An 18,921-nucleotide genomic window follows, 5' to 3' on the forward strand; every position below is an offset into this window, starting at 1 on the left:
TAAGAAACCTCACCCAAATACCCAAAAAGAAAAAGAGTGGGGAGGGGAAGCCCAACTAGCTGGATATTAAAAAAACAAAACAAAACAACTATGAATTGATTGCTAGCATTTAAAAATTAGCAGGCCAGAAGGATGGCTCAGCAAGCAAAGTGATGTGCTGCTAAGTCGTCCAACCCGAGTTCAATCCTGAGGAACCATATGGTGGGAGAGAATAAACTCTCCCAAGTTGTCCTCTGATCTCCACATGTGCCTGAGGGCACATGACTGTGCGCCTGAGTGCAGATGTGTACATGTATGTTTGTGCACACACACAGAAATACGACTTTAAAAAAGTATAGCTGTTCATTACATATAAAAAGAGATGTCAAGTGTTTCCTTTTCATTTTTCTTCAAGACAAGAGTTTCTCTGTGTAGCCCTGGCTGTCCTAGAACTCACTCTGTAGACCAGGCTGGCCTTGAACTCACAGAGATCTGCCTGCCTCTGCATCCCAAGTGCTGTGATTAAAGGCGTGGTGTCACACCATCTGGCAATGTCAAGTATTTCTGAAGCCAGTTTGAAGAAGGCTCAGAACATCAACAGAGAGCAGTTACATCGTATATTTCTCTAGAGCCCACCTGCCAGGAACTGCACACCCCACTTAAGCTGAGACCTAGGTGTTGTCAACTGACAGTGATCTGAAAAGGTTTCAATCTAAGGGCATAAACTGGAGGTGGAAAAATCTGGAGATCTAGGAGAACCATTGCTACATGACTCTTACAGTCATATTAAATTTAAATCCGTTTGTGTGTGTGTGTGTGTGTGTGTGTGTGTGTGTGTGTGTGTGTGTGAATGAGTGTGGGCTTACTCTAGGTAGAGAGGTCAGAAGACAACTCTTTGTCTCCCATCATCTTGTGGGGTCCAGAGACTGAACTCAGGCCGTTAGGCCTGCACACAAGCATCTCTGTCAGCTGAACCATCTCGCTGGCCTTTACAGCCGTATTTTAACTGTCCCTCAAATAGCTTCCATATAAAATTAAGATACATAGCAAGGGGCTGAAAAGATGGCTCAGCTGCTCTTCCAGAGATCCTGAGTTCAATTCCTAGCAACCACATGCTCACAACCATCTATAATGGGATCTGGTTTCCTCTTCTGGTGACCCTGAAGACAGGTTACACACACACACACACACACACACACACACACACACACACACACACACATATAAAATAAATATTTTTTTTAAAAAAAGATACATAGCAAGTTCCAGGTTAGCTAGTGCTACACAGTGAGACCTTGTCCCAAAAATAAATAAACAGCACTTAGGAGGCAGAGGTAGGCTGTGGTGATATATTGTGTACCCCAATAAAGCTTACCTGGGATCAGAGGACAGAACCAGCCACTAAATTAGACATAGAGGTAGGCAGTGGTGGCACACACCTTTAATCCTATCACTCGGGAGGCAAAGATCCGTTCGGATCTCTGTGAGTTCAAGGCTACAGTGGGCTGCGTGAGAGAAACAGAACCAGGCAGTGGTGACATATGCCTTCAATCCCAGGAAGTAATATGGCAGGACACAGAAAGGTATATAAGGCATGAGGAAATAGGAACTCGCTCTCTTGAGGCTGAGGATTTCATAGAGGTAAGCTAGTGGATGGCTGTTCTGCTTCTCTGATCTTTCAGCTTTCACCCCAATATCTGGCTCTAGGTTTTTTATTATAAGATCTTTTAAGATTTGTGTTACAGGCGGATCTCTGTGAGTTAGAGGCCAGCCTGATCTACAGAGCCAGTTCCAAGACAGCCAGAGCTACACAGAGAAACCCTGCCAAAAAAAAAAAAAAAAAAAAACAAAACCCCAAAACCAAAACAACAACAAAAACCCAATATCCCCCCTCAAAACCCAACAACAAGAAAATTAAGCAAACAAATAAATTATAAGCTGTTATCAGACAAAGCAGAGAAGACTTTAAGTTTTAAATAATTATTTGATTTAAAAATTACACACATGTATGACTTTAATAAAAATAATTAATTACAGTAATAGCAGAAGTAGAGAAAAAGGAGGATGCCAGAAAGAAGAGGAAAGTCCACACATAAGAGAGAGAATGTGGGTGGGTTCCATCAGTAGTGGCAGCAAGGCTGGTATCCCAGATGAATCAAGTTTACTAAAAATAACTGCAAAAGGTACTTTCATTCCATGCAGAACAAGATGATGATTAAAGGAACCAATTTTCTGTGACTGATGATGTAATGCTGGAGACACACAGAGAAAGCAAAGCCCACAACCACCAGCTACTGAAGCCAACGAGCAGGAAACCACATGGTCCTGCCCTGGCAAACAGAGAAACCCTGACACTGAGGCCAGCAACAGCCAGTGTGGAGCTGGTGGGCTTCTGGTAAACTCAAGTATTACTTAAGTGGATGTGGTCTCCAACAGCTTATATGAAACTTGCTGTACTTTTTGGTTTGTTATTTGTTTTTAAGATGGGCTCTCACTATTTAATTCTGGTCAATCTGGAATTCACAGGGATCCACCTGCCTCTGTCTCCCAGTACTGGGATTAAAGGTGTGCACCTGGCCCTGGGTGTGCTTTCTGAATCACCTTGTAGCATACTTTAAAATCAGTGGCGCAAAGACTTTGTTTTCCTTTGGCCCAGTCTGACTACATCTGCGGAATCCACTAACTGGATTAACTGACACACAGAGACAGGACAGACTAAGAGAGAAATCAGTGCAGTGAGAAGACCCAACCTCACTCGAGGAACTACAAAATAAACCATCTCTGAAGAACATCTTGAAAGGGAATTGAGAGCTACCTTGCAAGAAGAAGGGACATCAGAGAGAGGGGACAGAGGAGAAAGACCATCTTCAAGCCAGAGAGAACACAATCTACTGGTGGTACCTTGACCCTTCAACTTATAGAAATAGGAGGGAATACATTTATGGATTTTTTTTGTTTGTTTTTGTTTTATAAGATAGGGTCTTTTTATATAGCCCTGGCTGTCTTGGAATTCACCACGTAGACCAGGCTGGCCGTGGTCCTGAATGCTGGGATTAAAGGTGTGCACCACTATAAAAGATACAAAAACTCCCATTCTGTTGCTAACTCCCATTTTTCTTTATAGAAGTGTGAAAAGACTGCAGAGAACAGTCCCAGAAAGGGGAAGGGATAGCCTTTCTACTTTAAAAGATACATTGGTTTAATAATTACAACTACCACAAGTCCAGGTGAAAGATACACTTAAACCCAAAGATTACTTCTCAGCTAATCAATCTATGATCTGTGGGGGTTGTGAACTCCAGAATAAACTCCAATGCCAGTGTTCTCTCTGCTCGGGCAGACTGCTGCACATCTGGCTGTGCTTGAGAGCGAGGCTGCTTCTCCAACTTCCAAATTCCAGAAGTAAAGTGCTTTATAACTTATTTAGTAATCAGACCACAGCAACTGGATACACCCCACCCGACCCCTCTTTTAGGAGTCTGGTAGTGACATTATTCATTCAGCAACAGACAAAGCTGAAAAATGTCTCCCAGCTCTGAGCACCGGACATATTTTGTGTCATATACTTGACAGAGTCCTGTTATTTTTCAGATGACCATTTTCCAATTTGATGCCACCCATGTATCGCCTATATCAGATGGTTGAGTTGAGCCGTCCTCAAATTAAACACAAGACATTTTTCTGGCAGTAGGTAACATTAAATAGGTGAGGACACCATTATTGAAAAACGAGGTTTGAGGGGGCTGGACAGATCGCTCAACAGTTAAGAACACTTGGTGCTCTTGCAGAGGACAAAGCTTCGATTTCCAGCACCTACATGGTGACTCACAACCATCTGTAACCCTAGCTCCAGGGAATCTGGTGCCCTCTTCTGACCTCCATGGGCACCAAGACCAGACAAATATGGAGGCAAAACACAGTACAGTAAAATGAATAAATCTTAAAAAAAAAAAAAAAATAAGGTTGAGGGGCTGAAGAGATGGCTCAGCGGTTAAGAGCACTGACTGCTCTTCCAGAGGACCCTGGTTCAATTCCCAGCACCTACATGGCAGCTCACAACTGTCTACTCCAGTTCCATGGGACCAGACACACATGGCAAAACACTAATGCACATAAAATAAAAACAAATTAAAAAAAAATGTTTAAGCGATTTTTAAAAAATGTTGAAAACTCAGACAACTTAAATCCAAATTTATGGAAAACTATAGGCTTTTGTCTGAATACATCAAGAGCAAGTACAAGAATGGTTACTTGGTGCCTGGGGTTACCAAATCTCAAGAAACACACCTGCCCGTCATCAGAGAAGCCCTCCTTTAGTTCACATCGCCAAGCAACCAATCAAGCATAAAACAAGAAGCAGGATATATATATATATATATATATATATATATATATATATATTTAAAAACCTAAAATAAAACAAACAAAAAAACTCCAGGACTGGAGAAATGGTTTAGAAGTCAAGAGCACTTCCTATTCTTGAAGAGGACTAGAGTTAAGTTCCCAGCCCCCATGTTCCCATCTCCAAGGGACCAAGGCCTCTCGCCTCCAGGGGTACTGATATTCATGTGCGTGCACACACACACACTCAAATAAGTAAATTATAAACTTTAAATTATAAACTTTTAAAAAAGAAAGGAGGTTCTTGGGAAAAAAAAAATCTAAGTATCATTTATGCCGGATACGATGATGTGTCTATGACCTGACTTCTTCTAATCTTCATTTTAAAATTTCCTTGGACATCTTCTGATAAACTGCTTTTATTAAAAGAAATAAGTATTAGGGGTTGGAGAGAAAGCTCAGCAGTTAGGAGCACTTTTTGCTTTTGCAGAGGACCCAGGCTGGGTTCCCAGCACCCACATGGTAGCTCACAATCATCTGTAACTCCTCTTCGAAGGGACTTCACACCCTCCTGAGGGTACCAGACACACATATACACATACATTCAAAGCAGGCAAAACATTCATACACATAAAATGAAATAAAAATCTAAAAAATATTTTTTAAAGACATATATTCGGGCTGGAGAGGTGGCTCAGAGGTTAAGAGCACTGCTTGCTCTTCCAAAGGTCCTGAGTTCAATTCCCAGCAACCACATGGTGGCTCACAACCATCTGTAATGAGATCTGGTGCCCTCTTCTGGCCTGCAGAGATATGTGCAGACAGAATACTGTATACATAATAAATAAATAAATCTTTAAAAAAAAAAAAAAAAACAAAAAAAAAACAAGACATATATTCATCTCTTGTACCAGTGTTCTCTCAGGGAACTGCATGCCACAGGTCAAGAGAGCCAGTGTGCACCATATCCACATTGGGACATACTCACCTGCTTCTGGATCTGCAGGAATCTTCCACATGTACAGGTTGAAGTCATCAGAGCCTGAGAGGATATACTGTTGGAACAAAAGAGACATTGTATATATTATTTCATAATTGGGGAGATAATTATTCAATTACATATATAATAATATATATGTTATATAGCCTTGTGATATACCTATGTCATTCTGTAAAGAGACATTTTTTTACAACAGGGCCAGTGAGATACATTAGTGAGCAAAAGCAATTGCTGTGCAGGCCTGATGACCTGAGTTTGATCCCCAGAACCCACAGTGGAAGGCAAGAACAGTTTTTCTCCGCCTCACATACAATTTTAAAAAAACAGTGTAGATTGTCATATATTTAAGGTGCCACAAAGCAAATAGCCTAGTACAAATATTTACAGATCACAAGGTAGAAAATAAAAACTAGGATCTTCATAGAGATCATTAACGTGAGGTCAAGCATCCTAAACTCTGCATCCCCCTGACATCCTGGAGCTTCCCCGCAACCCCTGACATCCCAAAGTTTCTCTGCATCCCCTGACAAGTTGCTGCCAACCCAAACATGACTTAGTGCCAGGGACATAGCACTGTTTTAATGTAGCAGCGTCAAATTGCCTGGTCTGAAAGGGGTCATTATTGCTAGATCTAATTAATTAGATGTATAAACACACTGTGTGTCTCTTTGGCCTTCATGGCTTTCTCTGAAGCTGGCCTAGTGCTCACGCTGATCCTGTCTCAACTCCTCTGGGAATGGCCAAGCCTGTATTCTCTTAATGGAACTTAGCGACTTGTATACCTACCTACATGTTTTACATTTTCTACTTGATGTAAGTCCCTTGGGAATCCAGGTGTCACTTTACATGCCTTTGTGAGTAACAGAGTGGCTGGCATATCAGCTGTTCTGGGTTAGTATATAGTGAGTAAATCTTTTCTGTTAATATTGGTGTGAAATTTCTGGGCTCCTGAATTCCAACTTCCAAACTGCAAGGAAACTTTTCAATTGGAGTGTAACACTGTTTGTTACCTTTGAGTTTCCTAGTCTTGAGCAAATTTACATGGTGAGTGATTTGTCAACCACTTAGGTGGTAGATAGGGACATCAGGGTCTCATCTGGGTTCCACCATTCATTCTTGGAGAACAACCACCTGGCTCTCTCATTTAGCAGGTGGAGATACTAAGTCAGGGCTTTCTCCTCCGTGCCCGGACCCTTGAGAACATAGCTTCACTGTACATGTCCTGCCTTCACCTCTTACTTGTGCTCCTCAAGGTTTTTGAAGGCTAGTAAATGATTTTTTAAAAAAACATAATAAGAGTTGAGACAAGCCGGGCAGTGGTGGCACACACCTTTAATCCCTGCACTCGGGAGGCAGAGCCAGGCAGATCACTGTGAGTTCGAAGCCAGCCTGGTCTACAGAGCGAGATCCAGGACAGGCACCAAAACTACACAGAGAAACCCTGTCTCCGGGGGAAAAAAAAGGTGGGGGGGAGATCAGTGTGAGCACTAAGCTAGCTTCAGAGAAAGTCTGAAGTGGGAGTGAAGAATACAGCAATGGCTGTCCTGTAGCCTGTGGGCTCAACCGGTCTAACTCCCTATCCCTCTGGCCACCTTCTGCCTGACTGCCAACTGCCAGGCTCGACATCTCTTTCCAAAGCCTTTCTCCAAAGCCTGTCTGCAGACTGCTCTAAGAAATGAGTGCTGTACAGGAGCAGCCATTAACCAAAGATGACGTGAGCAGGCTTCTGAGCAGCCCAGCTTCCTGCCCTGACAGAAGAACATGGATGCTCAAGTCTGTGCTTTGCAGCTTCCCCGTCACAGGCAAACTCAAACGGCCGGTGGCCACAGGCGGTTCCTGTAGTTGTCCTCTCCCTCTCACACTGCTCTGCTCTACTGTTGCGTACTGTGTTCCCAGAGAAAACTGACCCACCATAAAACAGAGGAGGAGGACGCCAGAACACCAAAGAATCCTCTAATTACATGCACATATGTGTGTAAGCGTGGACTAAAACTCGCTGGTCGATATCTCATTGCTTCATGCTCTGCTTAAAGAGGCTGTGAACCTGACGTAGAATTCCTTCTTCCTTCCTTCCCCAAACTAAATAAACGAAAAAGTACTACCAGGCCATGCTTACTTATCAGGTTTACTTCACTGAAGGATGGGTACTTGCTACTTGCTTAGTGCTTCCTGGGGCAGAGCCCTGGGAACGTTAAAGGGGCCGTCCGTCCAGACAGAACGCTGACTCAGAAGACAGCCTTAGAAGGAAGAAAATGCTCCCACAGAGTTAAGCCTGTTGGCTTTAATATGGTAGCTCCTCAAACACACAGAAGATGCTTAGAATGCTTTAAATGCTTTTGGGGATAAGGCAAGTTCTGCTAGCTCTTCCCCTTAAAACCTCTCTTCGTCTACCAGGACAGAACTGCTTGGGATAATTTCGGGGGGGGGGGGGGGTGTCTCAACCACTGACATCAAGTCAGACTGTGTAAGTGCTCACTAACACTGGAATTACAAGATGCCCTGAGGAATTCATTTATGGCATTTAGTGGCTGTCTGCTGGACTCCTGCCAACATTAACAGTTGGGCTGCCTGGGATACTGTTAACTGGGAGAGTCTGAAATAAAAATAAGTTCATTCTTTTATTCTTTAAACAAATATTTATTGAGTGTCTACTATGTGCTGAGCACTGTTCCAGGGAAGGAAAAGAGACGCTGTCCCAGCCCTCATGGGACTATCATCTTATAAATGTGGAAAGGCACAAAGCTAGGGACAAGAGACAATCACAAACACAATGTTCTCAGGGCGGGTAAACGTTAAAAGAAAAGAGTCATCTGGGCTGAGAATCTAGGGAGTGGTGGGGTAGCTTGTTTCTGGTTTATGTAGGGTGTTCACAGAAGGCCTCTCTGATAAAACGGCATTTTGAACAAAACCCTGAAGGAAATGAGGGAGCAAACTATTCCAGAACAGGGCAGAGGATTCTGGGATATTTCAAAATATAAATTAGCAAACTGTGTGTAATGTCTCAAACCTGTAATCCAAATGTTCCAAAGGCTTTGAGGCGAAGAGCTGAGTGAGGAAGATTCTAGCCTAGGCTACATAAGAGTTCCAGGTCAGCCTGGGCTACATGCTGAGTGGACACTCTACCACTCAACTCCTTTCCCAGCCTTTTAAAAACTCGTTGTCTTGAGACTGGATCTTACTAGCTTGCCCAGGCTGGCCCTGAACTTGTGATCACAGGTCTTTGTCATCAGGCCTTGCTTTTTTTCAAAGCTGTGCAGAAGATTATTTCAAGAGGTCCTGGTGTAGAGAGGCATTTAATGTCACCACAGGAGGAATTTCCTTTCCTAAGGTTGCCTCCTAGGACTGCGCTGGTTGAAGCCTCAGACTGAGTGAGGCCTGCAAACAGTTGGAGCTCCAGGCACTGAAGTCCTGGTGGGCTCCCATAAAAGCACTCTGCTGTGGGTACAACAGAGACTGAACAAGAAACAAAGACAGAAGAGCACTAATGCCAGTCACTACCAAGAGAAGGCTACAGTACACAATCTCATTAACATTCCTTACACATAATCATTTGGACTAAACCATAAAACAGAAGTTAAGTGGTGAAGAAAGAGGTGTAATTCTCTCTCTTTCTCTTGGTATCCCTTTTCCCACATTGTTGCTGCAGATGGTTGGGAGCCACCAGGTGGGTGCTGGGACTTGAACCTGAGTCCTCTGCCAAGAGCAACAAGTGCTCTTAACCACTGAGTCATTTGTGATGGTTGGAACAAGAACAGGCCTCATAGGCTCATATAATTGAATACTTGGTCTCTAATTGGTAGAACTATTTGGAAAGGATTAAGATGTGCGGCCTTTTGGAAGGAAGTGTGTCACTGTGTGTTCTCTCTCTCCTCTCTCTCTCTCTCCTCCTCTCTCTCTCCTCCCTCTCCCCCCCCCCCCCCTCTCTCTCTCTGTCTTCCCCCATCACTACTTGTGAATCAAGATGTGAGCTCTCGGCTGTTCCTTCATAACATTATTATGAACTCTAACCCTGTGAAACTTTAAGCCAAATTAATCTCTTTTATAAGTTGCCATGGTCATGGTGTTTTAGCACAGCAACAGAAAAGTAACTAACATAACATCTTTCCAGTGCCCTTCTTCATCTCTTAAATAACAACTTTCTCTACACATTTCTCTTTCTGTTTGCAAGGTGCTTTTACTATCTGAGAAGCTCACCCAAGAAGCATCCAAGCATAAATGCATACATGCGTGCACACACAATTTAGTGACTGGAAATCTCAAGATCTAAATTAGGCCTACGACAGAAAAGTGATTTCAGAGTGCTGTCTGGAGTACAGGTAAAATCCTAGCAGCTACTTGTAAGTTTTATATGATTTTAGAAATATGGTTACCAACAAAAAAAATTTGAGTTAAAAGGAAAAAAAAAAGAGAGAGAAAAGCCAACCACTAGACATAGTCCAGTTAATACTCAGAATAAGTCTCAACAGGCCCTTTGGAAGAGAAAAATCTCTTGCTGCTCTCTTAACAGCTATGTAGATGGATGGATGGATGGATGGATGGATGGATGGATGGATGGAAAGAAAAACAGACATAAAAGTGTGTGTGTGTATGTGTGTGTGGTATGCATGTCTGCATAGCTCTCAATATTCCCCAACATCTACTGAAGGAAATATATCAATCAGTTACTACTTATTGCGTGTTGATCAACTTAAAGTTCTCTCCAAAGGCTCCTGCCACAGTAACTGATTAACTATTCTCCAGTAAATGGCATGCCTGTCTAATTAACTGTATTGACTAGGCTAGAAAACCCAGATGGCTCTTTGGCCAGGAGCAGTAATAGAAGAGAAATTGCTATTTTTATTTAATTAAACATAGCTCTTTAGTTCCCCTGAACTTTGTTAGAAGGGAGGAAAAAATAAGACAGCACAACTTTGTGAAGAATCTTTAGAGATCATTTCTAGAGGAAGGTTTACTAGTTGTATAAATACATGTCCGGTTATACATTTATTTATACTAGTACCTGCCACAAATATTATCTAAAGCATTACAGCAAATTTTCTCTGGAGATGGGCAAGTGACAGATTTAACTGGTGATAAGACAAATAGAATTATATTGGCTCTTAATGAAAACATAGATACATGCACACCCAGAGGATGAGAGCATATATACATATTCATACCCACAAGAATAATATTGGTTTTGCATGTGAAATTAGATTATTCTTGTTTTGGTTCACTTGCCATTTTAGCTCTATTAAACTTCTGGAATTCTTTGGTTTATTAATAACCAAACTTTATGAGGTCTGAGTAGGGAAAAATACGTTAAAAAGTATTTTATAACAGCAGCTGATAATATTCAAATAATCAGTAAGGAAGAAAACTTGTACAAAAAGCTCTGTCCAAATCAACAGCAGGTGCTATAAGCAAGTAGCCTGCCTTACTTGAAGACAAGAATTTGTGGAAATTCACTTTGGAAACCCAGGTTTGGGCTGAAGAGGCATTAGCCAGCTGGCATCGGTACCCAGTCTTCCCTCCACTGGCCACAGTTTTGGTAGCCGGGGTCTGGACAATCTCACTTCAGTCCAACTACACTGGTTATTCAAGTTAAGGCTCTAAGCACTCTTAGATGATTTCCCCTTTTCTCCGAAGCTTGAGGAGCAGGAAGAGGCGGCAAAGCTATTGACCGAGTCATATGGCGAAGGAGACTGGCAGGAACTTTGACCGGTCCTGCTTTATTAACGTCTGCTGAGGTGTCCAGTTGGGTACACACTCCTAGCTAGGGTTGTGCTTAAAGGGGAACTGTCAGGTCGTGTTACCAGGTTACAACAATTCTACTTATTCCTAACCTAAGAACAAATCCAGGTTGCCTTGTGTTCTTTTTCAGCCAAACAGTTATTAATTAGACTACCTCTAGTGGGTTTTCCATGATTTCTAAGTTCTTAAACTGAATCAGTAAATGGACTACAAGATGAACCTTACCCAAGGGAAAATTTCTTTGTTCAAGATTGGTAACAGCTGAGCATCTAGGTCCCTGGGGTCCTGAAAACCTTTATGATTATCTACAACATTATGCAGTTATATGCACTTTATTTTATTTTGAGACAGGGTTTTTGTGTAGCCTTGGCTATCCATGGACTCTGTAGACCATGCTGGCCTTGAACTCAGATATCTGCCTCCCTCTGCCAAGTGCTGGGATTAAAGGCAGGCACCACCATTGCCCAGCTATATACACTTTCTGACAGTATTCACGATGCTCAGATTTTCAAAATGGCCCAAGATTTAAGAGAATTCAAAACAGCTGATTTAATAAACAAGTGCTCTTCGATTCACCTTTCCCCTCTTGGTACTGGGGATCAAATCTTAAGACCTTACACATGGAAGGCCAGCACGTCAGCAGAGCTACAGCCCTTCCTAGTCTTCCTTTAACCTTTCATTTGGGGATGGTAGGATCCTCCTGCCTCAGCCTCTGCAGCAGCTAGGACTACAGGTCTGCACCTGGTTAAAACAAAATCTTCTAAAATATTCACTCACAGGCCATGGCAGCACATGCCTTTAATCAGAGGTAAATGAGTCTCCATGAGTTCCAGGCTAGCCTGGCTTTTGTAGCCAGTTCCAGGTCTGCCAGGGTCACACTACATAGTAAGACCATGTCTCAAGAAAACAAAACAAATAAATAAGATACCCACTCCCTAGTGGCTAGGGAGATGGCTCAGTGGGTAAAAGCACTTGGCATGCTTGTGGATCCCCAGACCCCATACAAAAGTCATCTTTAATGCTCAGGATGTCCCTAGAAGAAAACAGGAAGTGGACACAGAAGACTCCCCTGTGATGATATATTGTGTATCCTATTAAACTTGCCTGAGGATCAGAGGACAGAGCCAGCCACTAGATTAGACATAGAGGTCAGGCAGTGGTGGCACACACCTTTAATCCCAGCACTTGAAATCTCATGCCTTTGCTTGGGAAACATACATGCCTTTAATCCCAGGAAGTGGTATCTGGGCAGAGAAAGGCAGAGAAAGGTATGAGGAAACAGGAAATCACTCTCTTGAGGCTGAGGATTTCGTAGAGGTAAGAACTAGTGGCTGGTTGTCTGCTTCTCTAATCTTTCAGCTTTCACCCTGATATCTGGCTCTGGGTTTTTTATTAAAAGACCATCTAAGATTCCAACGACACTCCCCTGTCTCACCCTGACACAGAGTGAGGAGACCCTATCCCAAACAAGGTGGAAAGGTGAGGGACACCACCTGAAGGCTGTCCTCCACGTAAGTGCTGTGGCACATGTATACACACATAAAAACAAAAACTCTTTTAAAAATCCACTCCCTAAATAATACATACAAGGATTCATTGGCCACATGCTCTGTATGTAGCTTTCCTCATTGGCCACACGCTCTGTATGTAACTCTCCTCATTGGCCCATGCTCTGTATGTAGCTCTTCCTCATTGGCCCACGAAGACCACTTGATCTTAGCAACATAGGAGGTAGCATGATAAGGAGAAGAGGCCACAATCACAGGAAATGATGTGAAGTTAACCCTGGTTCAGTCCTGACACGGCCAGCCATTTCAAATCACTCTAGGCCTTACTTTCAAGGGGAATGAAACCAACTATACCTGAAGGTTGCTAATGCGGATTCAAATATTAGAGGAAAAACAGAAAGCAAGAAAGTAGAAAAAATTAGCCAAAAGCCATAACACAAATCAAAGGACGGAACCCAAGAGTTCAACTTTCCTGTAGAAAAGTCTGTTTTTATTTCCTATGAAGAAGAGCATATCACATGTGCAGTCACATGAGTGTGTGTGTTAGGGGAAAGGGGGACAGACAAGAGTCCCAGAAAAGTAGAGCTACAGTTTACAGGGCAATTCTCCAGTCTGGTGAGTTCTTACACATACAGTCTTGCCGCTGTCACTACACACACTGCATCAACAGAGAGAGGGTGAGCAGTGACATCATATCTAAAGCCTGGTCACAAACTTTGTCGAACTCAGGGAGTACAAGGCAGCCCTTTGGGAGCCAAATGATTTCATCACCATGATTTTGGAGGCCCTTGCCAACTGTCAAATCCACAAGAAAGAGATCCCAATGCTTTGTCACCCTGCTGCCCAGCCTTTTCAAGAACACTTGGCTATACTGTTCTTTCCTTCCCCGTTCCTCTTTCAGCAAGATATAGGACACGCAGGCCTAGCCACTAATTGAGACTAAAGAGAGAAGATTTTTAAATAATCAGCATGTCCATTTCCAGGTACACAAGCTGTTAGCATGAAAGACTGGCTTCTCAGAAGCTTGAGCATTCTGCTAGACCCAGGCTAGGACAAGAGCCATTTAAAGAATCAAGAGAATAAAAGGTGAGTGCGTGTACACCAGCAAAGCCAGCAGGTGGAATATTAACATTCTTTTTAACCCTGTTAAGAGCTTTGCTTGCCCAGGGTATACATGAGATTGAAGCTTAGAACAGAATGTGTAGCCAGTCCAGCTTCAGGAAGAAAACAAAACAAAAGTAAGGATTCATGACTGAGGAGAGAACTATTGAACTCAGGTGACTTTTGGGGAGGAATGCTGTTTTGCTGTACTTGCTGAAAATCAACTCCAAGAATGGGGCAGTCAGCCTATGCCTGTAGCCCTTGCTGCTCAAGGGAGGAAGCTGAGGCTGGGGGATCATTTTAGGCCAAAAGTTCATGGTCAGCCTGGGCCATATAGTGTTGTGGAATATTTAACTATGTAAAGATGTGTTACCTGACTGGTCTAATAAAAGCTAAGTATCTAGGCAGAAGAGGGATAGGTAGGGCCGGCAGACAGAGAGAATAAATAAGAGGAGGAATCTAGGCTTGAGGGAGAGGAAAGAGAATAAGGGAGAAAGAGAGGGAGACGCCCAGGGCCGGCCGGCCAGCCACAGAGTAAGACATACAGAAAGAAAAAAAGGCCAGCAGTGGTGGTGCACGCCTTTAATTCCAGTACTCGGGAGGCAGAGCCAGGTGGATCTCTGTGAGTTCGAGGCCAGCCTGGTCTACAGAATGAGATCCAGGACAGGCACCAAAACTACACAGAGAAACCCTGTCTCGAAAAACAAAACAAAACAAAAAAACAAAACAAAACAAAAACAGAAAGAAAGAAAGGTAAAGCTCCGAAGCAAAACATAGATGAAGAGAAACAGGTAAAATTAAGTTATAAGAGCTAGTGGGACAAACATAGATAAGGCCAAACATTCATAACTAATAATAAGTCTCTATGTGGTAATTTGAGAGGTGGTTGTTGGCCAAAGAAAGTCTGCTACAGCATAGTGAGACCATGTCTCAAAAAGAAAAGAAAAAAAGCTAAAATCTTTTGTTAGGGTTTTGTTTCTGTTGATATCCAGCAAATTAAATGCTACTGTTACCTAATCTAGCAGTGAATATTATTATATATACTAGAGATAAACAAACCATGCATTAGTACCCTAAAGCAGGGAAGACTATATAAAGAGCTTGGAATGAAAATCAAGCCATGCAAAGCCATGTAAACTGGTCCACCGAGGCATCTAGAGCATAATAAATGTTCACCAAACGTCTGCTCTATTAATTTTAACAGGTATAAAGCTAAGAAATGTTTTCACTCAAGCATTAATCAGACAGACCATGAACCAACCATGAGATAAAATATCCTGTGGAGTAAGGCACAGAGATCTCAAGGTGGCCTACATCAGAATACAGACAATACACAGATTTGCTCTAATACTACAATGAGGTATCAACTTGTTACAGTAATTAAAAGCAGTATTTCACAAGAAAATCTACCTTTGTTTAAAAAAAAAAATCCGATACTTGGCAACACGGAGACTGTCCCGGGAATGATGGACAAACGGAGTGGGAACCATCCCACTTTGACAGAACACAGGCTTTCCAGGTAACTACAGTTCCCACTGCTCCTTACTGTACACTCCAGACAAACTGACTCGTTTTCGCAGTCTGTCTTGCTTCTAAGAGTCTGAGTTCTAGTCCTCGCTCAGCTACAAGAACACATGTGGCGATTTGGGCACCTTACCTTTCTGAATCACAGCTTTCTCAAAAGGAAGAGTTGGTTCAAAATGACCTCTGAAAGCTCTGTGGTTAGAACTTGTCAGCCACAAAGTGGGCTCAGCATTATTTCATACGTTATTCCTTGAGTCTAATTTTTCAAAATATTAATTTCATTTTGAGGCAAATGGATTACCTAGTGAATGTAGGATAGCTAAAAAAAAAAAAAAAAAAAAAAAAAAAAAAAAAAAAAAAAACCAAGTTCAGACCCTCTGGCACAGTATTTGGATCCATTCATGGGGCCTGACTAATCTTCTTGTAATTAAAAGCTAGAAGGCTGTCCCAGATAGATGGGATCATCCACGTTCATTCACTCCTATTATGGAAATTCTCAAATTCCTCTCCGGGATGATTACTCAGCCCGTGAGTAAATGAAGAGTGCAGGGCTACAGGAGTCTTCAGAGTATAGACATAGGAATGATGTCAATACAAAGATGGATGCAGTGGCAAATGCCTATAATCCTACCCACTTAGAAGGCTGAGACATTATGATTGCAAGTTTGAGGCCAGACTAGGCAAATATATTGAGATCCTGCCCCAAACAACTTAAAAACAGCAAAAAAAGATCCTGTCTGGACTAGTGATAAACTCCCAGTTGTACAGATCACAGTGAACTGGCTGCTGCTGAGTAGTAAGCCTTGACCCTGGAAATCAGAGCCTATGAATCACCTTTGAGAGACATGTTCCAAGGCTAGGACATTAAGTCTGTTTGCCACCTAAAACTGTTTGTTCACTTAAAGCTATAAGCTTAGTTCACTGTAAGTACATTACTTAATTCATCCTAATCAAGGCCTCTAGGAGTTGGACAGGAAAAATGATTACCAATCCTGATTTACAGTTGTAGTAGCTTTCTGTCCAGAGCGCTAAATACCACACATCTATCAAAGTACCCAAGAGTCACTTCAAATATTTTTATTGTGCTCTTACTACATCCTAGGATTTGGAGACAAGATAATGATGGGTTGGCTATGTTCTTCATCCCTAAGGAGTGAACAGAAATGTCAAACATAAATCTATTTCCTACTCCACTGGATTATATGTCTCTGATATTCTATAAGGGGGATACCAGTAGACTGAAGACTGATTCAAGGCCAGAGTCAATAACTTTTACATCCTCTTCTTCCAAGAAAAACCATTTATTATAACCAAAAAGCAATATAATTTATCAAAGAGACTATAATGTCTACACACTCCCACTAGGATAAAAGTTATAAATAATAACTTAAGTCAAATCTCAATAGAGAAAACCAAAAGGCACACCATTTTTTTATCATTATATATTAATCTACAAAGCAAAACCCAGTCATATCTTCAAAACAGTTTACATGGCTCTGCTCTGGCAATATCAGTGTTTCTGGGCATGCTGGATCTTTACAATCTTTAAAGGGGCACTTGGCAATGTCTGGCCATCTTTTGTCTCTTAGGAGGACAAAAGAGGATGACATTATTGGCATCTAGTGAGGAGAGGCCAGGGATGCTGCTACCCTACCCATCTTACAACACACAGAACAACCCATCATAGCAAAGACTCATCAGGCCAAACTACACACACTGCTACAACTGAGACCGTGGTCCTACACGCTCTACATTTCGGCAGAGGCCTTTGATCTGGGTGTTTTAAGGATACCTTTGGATGCTAATACCGTCTGAAGAAAACACAGCATCTACTTTCTTTACCTACTTCATCCTTCCTTCACTCAAGAAAAACCCTGTGCCTGAGGGTGTGGTTCAGTCGACAGAGTACTTCTCTAGCATGCACAAAGCCCTGGGTTCCACCCCCAGAGCAGCATTAATTGTGCTTGGTGATTTATACCTGTAACCCCAACATGTGACCCAGGAAGTGAGGAAAGAGGATTAACAAGTTTAAGATTTTTCTCAGCCACATGCTGAGTTCCAGGCCAGTCTGAGCTACATGAAACCTCACCTCAAAAGAAAAAAAAAAAAAAGGGGGGGGGGGAGTGGAGAGCTGGAAACATGGCTCAGTGGTTAAGAGCATTTGCTGCTCTTTGTAATGGACTGGGTTTGGTTCCCAGCACTTAAGTGGTGGCTCATAACTCCCCGTTAACTCTAGTTCCAGAGAATCCGATGCCCTCTTCTAGTCTCTGTAGGCTCAAACATGCACATGGTGCTCATATACTCATGCACACACACACACAATTTTATCTCAAGTCTATAATACCACACAGGCAAATAAAAACAAAATCATTTAGGTTCTGTGGCCTTCCCGAGGAGACATCCTTTATCTAACTATCTAATGGTGTTCAATGTAGATCTCAATTAAGTAGGCCCTAGGATTCCAAATTGAGAATAAATCCTAAATTTGAGCACCTATTCTCTACCTGTAAAAGGTGACTATCTTAGCTGAGCAGTAGTAGTACACACTTTTAATTCCAGCACTCAGAGGCAGAGGCAGGCAGATCTCTGAGTTCGAGGTCAGCCTGGTCTACAGAGTTAAGTTCCAGGACAGCCAGGGCTACACAGAAAAACCCTGTCTTGAAAAACAAAACAACAACAACAAAAAAAAGAAAGAAAGGAAGAAAGGAAGGAAGAAAGAAAGAAAGAAAGAAAGAAAGAAAGAAAGAAAGAAAGAAAGAAAGAAAAGAAAGAAAGAAAAGAAAGAAAGAAAAAGAAAAGAAAAAAGAGAAAAGAAAAGAAAAACAGGCTCTTTTGAAATTCTCAAAGAATTCTTTCTTTTATGCCTCTTCCCAAAAGCAAACAAATATTTCTGAAGAGATGAGGCACAGTCTATGAGACTTTATTAACTAATTTATTTATTTTGAGACTGTCTTGATGTGTAGCCTTGGCTGCCCTGGAACTGACTATGTAGGTAAATGGCTGGACTCAACCCACAGAGATTCACCTCTGGAGTACTGGTATTAAAGGCGTGCGACACCACACCCCACTGCCCATGTCAACTTTACTGTCAAATGTGACATAGCTGGTGGGTCACAGCACTCATAAGACACTAGCATTTCTTTCTCCTATCTGGATGTAAGGCGCAGTAAGATTCATTATCCTTGAAAAGAATGCTATATTGCTGAAGAGTCACCAGCAACAGATTCTTTATTCAGCTCAATTGCTGAGGCCAGTCCAAACGATCACTGACAACTACTTCAGGATTCTCTGGCTCAGACAGATCTAAGTGGACCAAGTCCTCTTTTAAACTGCCCCCTTTAAACTCATTTCTGTGTACATTTGCATGTCTATGCATGGTGCTCCTCTGCAGGTGCTCTCAGAGGTGAGAAGAAGACATAGGATCCCCTGGAGCTGGAGTCACTGGTGGCTGTGAGCTGCCTGATGTGGGTGGTGGGAACCCAACTCAGGTCCTCCGGGAGAACAGCAAGTACTCTTAACCCTTAGGCCTTCCCTAAACTGCCCCCATTAAATCAACATCACTATCTCTAATCCCAGTAATTCAGAAAAGACTAGAAACACACAGTTTGGGCTAGAAAGTTCTAGTTATGATGCTGGCTCTTTCTCAAACAAGGCTGCTGAGGCCATTTCATCCAAGAAAATGATGCCATCCAAGCAGCCAGCCATTCAAGAGACATGTCTCCCGGACGGCATGTG

At 42.3% G+C, this 18,921-nt stretch overlaps 1 protein-coding gene across 3 annotated transcripts in view; it reads right to left on the reverse strand.

Annotated features, from left to right (window-relative positions):
• The window catches only part of Dcaf5 (DDB1 and CUL4 associated factor 5), a 101,296-nt gene that overhangs the window by 20,828 nt on the left and 61,547 nt on the right, over window positions 1-18,921 (reverse strand). For all 3 annotated transcript variants that reach the window (XM_059279658.1, XM_059279657.1, XM_059279659.1), the window contains exon 7: window positions 5,309-5,375. In XM_059279658.1, coding sequence (XP_059135641.1) covers window positions 5,309-5,375 — 67 coding nt within the window. The remainder of the gene's footprint in view (window positions 1-5,308; window positions 5,376-18,921) is intronic.

The sequence above is a fragment of the Peromyscus eremicus genome, chromosome 14 (assembly GCF_949786415.1).
Source record: "Peromyscus eremicus chromosome 14, PerEre_H2_v1, whole genome shotgun sequence".
Classification (NCBI taxonomy): Eukaryota; Metazoa; Chordata; class Mammalia; order Rodentia; family Cricetidae; genus Peromyscus; species Peromyscus eremicus.